At 51.9% G+C, this 8,338-nt stretch overlaps 1 protein-coding gene across 1 annotated transcript; it reads left to right on the top strand.

Moving 5' to 3' along the window:
- The first annotated feature begins 548 nt into the window (after positions 1-548).
- LOC126159427 (uncharacterized) lies at positions 549-2,606 on the top strand. Its single transcript, XM_049916527.1, has one exon. It carries the CDS (start codon positions 549-551, stop codon positions 2,604-2,606), a length of 2,058 nt encoding a protein of 685 aa, XP_049772484.1.
- The last annotated feature ends 5,732 nt before the right edge of the window (positions 2,607-8,338 follow it).

Genomic DNA, 8,338 nt, shown 5'->3' with positions numbered 1-8,338 from the left:
CCAGCCCTGGAATTTCCCGCCGCGCGCTCTCGCCGCCTTTGTCCAGAGCTCGCCTCGTTGCTTGGCTCTCGTGTGCTTGGTCGCCGTCTTGCGTGCTCGCGCTATAGCGGCGTGCTCTGCCGTGTCGTTAGGGCTAGCGGGTCGCGCTGTGTTCTGGTTCTCCGGACTTGGTCGAGTGTGTGTTTCTCAGGAAAAGCAAAACTGTCGATTCTAGAAAAGCAAAAGTCGTGCTGCACACTCGCGACCGGGGACGGAATTCTGGACCACTTGAGCGCTCGTTCTGACATGGGATAGATCGAGAAGAAAGAAGAACATCGCGCCGCGAGTAGGCGACTATAAATCAGCGATATTGTTCGAGAATTTCTGTGCCATAGGTGCTAGGGAAGCTGCAGTCCAGGGACCCGCCGAGCCACATAGTCAAACAGACTGACTGTGAGGCCCTTGGCGGTATCCCGCGCCTGCCAGGTGTAGGGAAAGGTCGCTGGCACGGAAATTGTCGAAATATAGGACAAACTCTGTAATCCGTTTCATTTCACGGTTGCCCCACTATGGGGCACCCACAAGATCGACATCCAAGCGGCGACTCACACAGTGTGGACCCGACATCTATCGCGACTTCATCATCATCTCTTTCTCCTTCAATGGACCACCCACCCCCATCACCATCTTCAGTCACTAGCTCGGACTCAGACAATCTTGTCATTGCCACCGACAGTGACGCCAGCTCTATCTCATCACTGGGCGAGGGACGTCTGCGGCGAAGCGGGAGGCTGCTTCAAAAACAGGAAAAATCTGGGCAGCCCCTGCAACCCGCTATTGCGGAAGAAAATCAACTGCACACGCCACCTGCCTCAGCAAAAGAAAACCCAAAACATGTCGAAACATCAGAACAGGAAACTCCTGTACTGCCACAACAAAGCCAGGGCACAGAAATCGAAATCACGAAATCTGACCGCCCCCATAAACCAACTACAGATACTAGTGCGAACGCTGAAAGCGCAGCACCAACGCCAAATGCCACCCAGATGACGTCAGAGGGCGGCAACAGGGGACTGGAGAACACAAGTCCAGTAGCTCCCCAGGTGCAAGGGGGCCCCATGCAAAATAGAAACCAAAGAACCAACAGAGGCCGAAGGGTTCCCCCTATCACTGTGTTCGAGACAAAAGGGTACACGACCTTGATAGGGCAAATCCAGGGAAAACTAATGGGTGCCCTCAGTACCACATACAAGGGTGATAGCATCGTATACCAGGCTACCAACCCAGAGGATTTTCAATACCTTAAGCAAGAATTCAGGAAGCGTAATCTAGAATTCTTCACGTACAACGACGACCCGAAGAGTACTCTGAAGGTCGTCGTTAAAAGACTGACGCCCTACTGGACCCCAGAGGACGTCAAGAATGCCCTCGTCGAGAAGGGCTTTCCGGTGCAAGGTGTATACCAAATGTCTAAGCCACAGACAGAAATCGATGACGCTGGAAACGTAGTATCAGCGCCAAGAAGAAAAACGGCCAATTTCCAGGTCAATCTGCTGAACACGGCGGAGGCTAGAAAAATTTTTAAAGTAGAGAGACTACCCCATATGAAAGTTACCGTAGAGTTATACCAAAAACCTAGTGGGCCCACACAGTGCTACCTATGCCAGAGATTTCGGCATGGGGCAAACCAGTGCGAACTCGCCCCCAGGTGCGTTAAATGTGCAGGACCGCATCTTTCTGGCGCCTGCACAAAGAAAAGAGAAGAACCGGCCATATGTGCCAACTGTAGGGGCAACCATCCAGCCTCCTTCAGGGGCTGCCCAGAAAGACTAAAGATCGTCCAGGCGTGGGAGCGCCAACGAGCACCAGCACCCAGAAGGCAGGAACCGCTTCCCAGAATGCCACTGAGAAACCCCAACCCCCCTCCAGCTCCCCCCGTGGAAGCAGTAAGCCCCCCACCATCCCCGACACCTGCCAGAGCAGAAACCACAAGCCCTCCAAACCCTGCCCAACCCCAACGGGGTACACAAACACCTGCTCCACAACATCAACCACGCCACATAGAAAGCCCTACTGGCAACAGGACTTTAGCCGAGGTTGTAAAAACTGGGCGCACTCCTCCTCCCCCAAATACCACTAAACCAAAGCCGCAACGATCCCCCCTCAAGGCAACTCTGCCTATTAAAAGAACCTCACCCCCACAGGTTGTCTCTACCCCACAACACATACCCCTCCCCTCCCCAACCCAACCTGAAACAGAGAAGGCAGAGGCAACACCACAGCCCTCAACATCAACAGCCACAAATGTACAACCACCAAGAGCCATACCAGCTCAAGCCATACCCGCCGAATCCGTCCAAGCCACAGCTGCACCAGTAGATACCAACAACACTATTGACATCGTCAGTGGCCAGACCACTGCACAGGAACGTTCCGTTCAGGTCGAACAGGAACAGCCACTACAGTTGCTCTCTAAGATTTGGGCGTTAATAAAGTCCCTCATTTCACCAGCCTTCCTTGAAGGCATAACCCAGCTATGCACCAAAATAGCAGCAGCCCCTGACCTCATCTCTACAATCTCAATACTCGCCACCAACATCCTACCACTGCTCTCCAATGGCAAATGAAGCTGAGAGGCAGCATATCACCATCGCCATCTGGAATGCAGATGGCATCTATCACGACAGGTATGAGCTTGAGATGTTCTTGGATGATCATGGAATAGATGTAGCTCTCCTCAGTGAGACACATCTAACGCCAGACGACACCTTTCACGTCCGAAACTACCAACTAATTAGGACGGACCGTCCTAACAGACAAGGTGGCGGTACAGGTATCCTGATAAAACGGCGCATATGCCATCGTCAGGTACCTGTACCAAGACTCATTAACACAGAGGCAACAGCGGTGGAAGTTGTTCTCAACAACCGCCCCACTCACCTGGTGGCAGTATACCATCCGCCAAGCACGACACTATTTCCTCACGACCTGGACGGTCTTCTGAATGGCAGTCAGTACACAATAGTAGGAGGGGACCTGAACGCCAAGCACAGGGCATGGGGTTGCCGCTCCACGAACACCAGTGGAAACCGGTTATTAAGATACCTCGATAACCATCCGGCAGTGCAGGTCGTCTCTCCAGACGAGCCCACTCACTTCCCGTATGATTCGAGGTGTCGACCGGACATTCTGGACATATTTCTGTTAAAAAATATCAATCTGGCAACCACCACAGAAGTTGTCAACAGTCTAAACTCTGATCACAGCCCCGTGGTACTCAGATTTGAGGGAGATCAGGACGTACCCACCAACAGAACACACACAACAGTGTACACTGACTGGGAAAGGTACAAGCGACTGGTCGCCTTTCACATCCCAGACCATGCGCCAGATATGCCATCCCATGTGGAAATTGACCAGGCAGTTGAGGAATTTACCAACATTATCAAGGCATGTGGAAAGGCTGCCACCACCAAAATCACACATAACTATGGGCGATCCAACCTGCCCCCAGAACTAGCACAACTAATCTCAGATAAAAACCGAACGCGCAAAAGATGGCAGACCTACCGGGACCCCCAGGATAGGAGACGTATGAATCAAATGGCCCATGAAATTCAGACCAGACTGAAACTCCTGAGGTGTTCCAGGTGGGAACAAAGTCTCCAGGCAGCTGAGAGAAATCCTGAAAAGTTCTGGGGGATAATAAAAGCTAGGCGGCAACCCCACAAAGCCAACAGACCCCTACACGGGCAGAACGGCTTGGTGTACACGCCAGAGGACAAAGCGACTGCCATGTCAAACACCCTCGAGCTCCAATTCCAGGAGAATGTCATAGAGGACGACGAGGACGAAGTAGATGCCCTGGAACAGCGGGTAGAACGACACCTCCATCGTAGACTTCGCGCCAGGTCCGACTCGACCTTCGAACCGACCAGCGAGCGTGTAGTTGCAGCTATCATCAGGCGAATCGGCACTGCAAAAGCCCCTGGTCCTGACAACATCAAACCATCCTTCCTTAAGGCCCTCCCCGATCCTGCAATCTCCCATCTCACTGCCATCCTAAATAACTGTCTTACAGCACAATATTTCCCTTCAACCTGGAAGGTTGCTAAAGTAATTTCAATCCCGAAACCAAATAAAGATCACCTATTCCCTCAAAACTATCGACCAATCTCCCTGCTCAACCACCTGTCTAAGCTACTTGAAATCCTCATCCAAAACTCCCTACTACAATTCCTATCTGCCAACAATATCCTTATTCCCGAACAATTTGGTTTTCGTGCTGGGCATAGCACAACGCAACAAGCCATTCGTCTGGTGGAGCACATCTGCACAGAGAAGAGACAGGGCAATAGCACAGCTGCCATTTTCCTGGACATTGAAAAGGCGTTCGACCGGGTTTGGCATGGCGGCCTGCTATACAAACTGTCAAAGATGAATTGCCCACTTCACCTGCTTAAAATAGTTCACTCGTTCCTGGTGGAAAGGAAATTTTACTCTACAGTAGATCGAGCAAACAGCGAACTAAAACAAATAGAAGCAGGTGTCCCACAGGGATCTGTGCTTGGCCCCCTCCTATATCTACTGTACACAAATGATCTGCCGAAGGAGCCGGGCGGTAACATCGCCCTATATGCAGATGACACTGCATTATACCACAGTGGCAGGAACATCAACTATCTAGCCTATCGCCTACAACGACACCTAGACAAAGTGACAAAGTGGTGCAATCTGTGGAAGATAAAAATCAACGCAGACAAATGCCAGACCATATTATTCAGCCACAAAATAAAACGCCCCATACTGAACATCTCGCACGACGACCAGGTACTACCCTGGAAAGAAGTAATTACATACCTTGGGCTAAAACTGGATAAGAATCTGACATTTATGCACCACATCAAAGAGGCCAGAAACAAGGGCTCTGCCCGGCTCTTTCAGCTATACCCACTCCTTAAAGGCAGGGGACTCACAGTACCTGCCAAGCTCAAAATTTGGAAAACGATCATTCTCCCAGCCATGCTCTACGGTTCAGAAGCGTGGAGTATGGCAGCAGACACCAATCTCAAACAGTTGGAGATCATCCAAAACAAAGCCTTCCGAATCGTTGCAGACGCTCCATGGTACTCGAGCAATGAGGAGATCAGAGCAATGTTAGGACAGCCCTCATTCTATCATATCATTAAACAAAAATCATTAAACTTCTACCTATCATCAAACGCATCACCACACCAACTCATCAACTCTCTGGGAAGGGACGAAAACCCTGATCAGAGAGCACCAATCACCACAATCCATCGCCAATTCAGGCGATAGTCATATAAAACCACACTCAAACATACACTTACATCATCATCACTGCCGCCTCCACTAACATCATCAACCCAGGGGAGAAACGACCCCTAACCATTACCACATAACCCCCAATACGCACCACTAAGTTCCAATTCGTAAGACAGAGCGTTTTCAAGGACGCTGGCTCTTCAGACACATCAAGGGTCTATATAGACCCAGCCATTTCACTTTCGCTGGGTGCCACTGTGTGGGGAGACGCTGACTAGAGCGGAGCGCTTGCTGCTGGTGTTGCTGCCGTACGTTCACGTTCTTGTCTGAGATGCCGCCCAAGACTAGCGGGAAGGCCGCCAAGAAGGCTGGCAAGGCGCAGAAGAACATTTCGAAGGGCGACAAGAAGAAGAAGCGCAAGAGGAAGGAGAGCTATGCCATCTACATCTACAAGGTGCTGAAGCAGGTGCACCCTGACACGGGCATCTCGTCGAAGGCGATGAGCATCATGAACAGCTTCGTGAACGACATTTTCGAGCGCATCGCGGCCGAGGCGTCTCGCCTGGCGCACTACAACAAGCGCTCGACCATCACGTCCCGCGAGATCCAGACCGCTGTGCGGCTGTTGCTGCCTGGCGAGCTGGCCAAGCACGCCGTGAGCGAGGGCACGAAGGCGGTGACCAAGTACACGAGCTCCAAGTAAGGAGGTGGCTCTGGAATGGAAGGAGATCCTCCGTTGCGTGAGCGGCAAAACGGCCCTTTTCAGGGCCACCAAATGGCCTTTGCGGGAAGGGCGGAATTGTTGTTGTTTATGTTTGTTTTGTTTTGTTTTGTTGTGTGTGTGAGTGGGTGGACGGCGGCAATAGCTACCGCTTTGGTTGCGACGCGACGCGACGGGGTGGGGTGGCCGATGCGATGAATTTGATTGTTGGGGGCGCGTCGCGTGTTGCGGGGTACGGCCACGGTGTGACGTGGAATGGAGGCACGTGCGCACAACTCGTTGGTGTTGCCTGTCTGCGAGGGGGGGAAGTGCGATCGGTGATGTGCCCTTTGGATGGAGGTGCCGGTTAGTTACGTGACGGATGGAAACGAAACGCGATTGTTGTGTAACGACGGCCGTTTGCGGGTCGGTTTGCACGCCATATATGGCGAGGGTGAAATGTGTCTGCAAATGCAGCGTGGAGGCGTGTGAGTGACGTTTAAATGAACGCGCATTGAGACACCAATGTGTATTGCATTGTACGGGCGACACGCACGATGATGTACCTTTCCTCCGACTCTGATTTCGATAGTCGTGTCTGACTGACTGTGTCTGCTTGTGTGCGTACGACGCACGCACACCGACGTCGTCATTGAAGATGCATGCACGCGTGGTCCAGTGCAGTACAGTGGAGTAAGCGCGACGCTAGAAGACGACGGTCGCTTTGGCGAATGTGCGTACACGTGTTTGTGTGTGTCGGTGGTGTGGTCCGATCCGTCGCCTCTGGGACACTGTCGATCGGCGCGGTACACCGGCATCACGCAACGAACGGACGTCTTGAACACCCGTCGCACCGTCATACCGTTGGTACACCGTCGCGCTGAGGACGGTTACCGAAAGGTGGACGAACCTCTGATCGGTCGAATGTCTGGGCAGAACGTGAGGAGAGAATGGTGGAGGAAAGGACGGAGGGAAAAAAAAGAGAGAAAAAACGGAAAAAAACAAGAACGAAACAAAACGGAGAAACGCAGTGTAGAGCAACGGAACGTTCCCGTGTCGGAGGTGTATTGTAGCCGCACTGAAATGCGTGTAACGGCGCGGCGGCAAGTGTCTTGCCGTGGTGAACGTTACCTTTGACGGCTGAATTGTGCGTTGCGTTGCTTTGCTTTCCCGGATGTGTATGTAACGTTCGTTGAGATGGTTCTGAGGAAGAATGTACGACAGTGCCCGTGGCGTCTATGTTCGTGTGCAAAGCCATTGTGTGTGTGTGTGTGTGTGTGTGTGTGTGTGTGTGTGTGTGTGTGTACGGAATGATGTCTGTAGGTGTTAGTGAACATGTTTTACCAGTGGGGGAAATGGATCGTCGATGGTTGCCGTCACGGTCGAGATGAGATAACGCACGCACCCTCCCTCCCTCCCTCCCTCCCTACATGAAGGTGTCAAGAAAGTGTGTTAACCGGGGTTTGTTTGTCTTTCGTTAAAGGGAAGGGACGAGAGAGAGAGAGAGAGAGAGAGAGAGAGAAAAGCGAAGTGGGATGGTGCGTTCATTTTGTGTGTGTGTGTGTTGTTTTGAGAATTGCGTCCGGGAATGGCGGTGGGCGTGCCCTGCATGTGGCCCGGAAGGCTGTTCGTTTCGCGGTAGTGTGTGGACAGGGGATGGGCACGCGTAACGCTGCTGGCATGGCATTCGGGAGATGGGAGGGGGCAAACGAAGAAAACAAGACGCACGCGGAGGCTATAAAGACGGGAGGGGCGCGGTGTGGGTGGCTTGCGCTGCGCTCGGCTGGCGCGTGCGGCGTTGTTTTTGTGCAAAAGAAGAGAAAACGAATGGGTTGCCGGGAGGGGGCCGTTGTGGTGTAGCCGCAGACGCGGCTGTCAGTGAACGTGGTGAGACCGACGGATGCGGGAGGGGCGGGGGCGGCGGTGAGAGCGGGGAAAACACTAGAAGAAGGAGAAAAACGCTGCTGCAACCAACATAAAATGAGGCCTTTTGTAACCTGCCAGCAACAAAACAACAACAACAACAAAAAGAAAGGTCTATCAACATTGAATGTAAATGGAAATGGACCCAAGTGTAACCTCCCCGCACAAATAGTCGTAAGTAAGTAAGCGAGTGAGTGAATGATGATGAAAATGTGCCGGAATGTTGTTAACGTCCCTAGAAAATGAACGAACGAACGAAGATTGATGAGAAACGCGCGGTAATATGATGAATGGAAATAATGAACCATGAACATCTCAACAGACATAATTGAAAACCCGATAAAGGTTGTAAGGGCAGCGCTGGCTGACCTTTCGGCCCTGTATTCTGAAACGTCCCCCTTTGAACAACAATGTATACAAAAGTGTGCTTAAACTGACACACAATATTTT

Source organism: Schistocerca cancellata, unplaced genomic scaffold (assembly GCF_023864275.1).
Source record: "Schistocerca cancellata isolate TAMUIC-IGC-003103 unplaced genomic scaffold, iqSchCanc2.1 HiC_scaffold_1141, whole genome shotgun sequence".
In the NCBI taxonomy this organism is placed as follows: domain Eukaryota; kingdom Metazoa; phylum Arthropoda; class Insecta; order Orthoptera; family Acrididae; genus Schistocerca; species Schistocerca cancellata.
This window is presented reverse-complemented; position numbering and strand designations above follow the sequence as displayed.

What these genes read in the sequence shown, in the direction of transcription:
- LOC126159427 (XM_049916527.1), top strand. Translation starts at nt 549, where the DNA reads ATGGGGCACCCACAAGATCGACATCCAAGCGGCGACTCACACAGTGTG.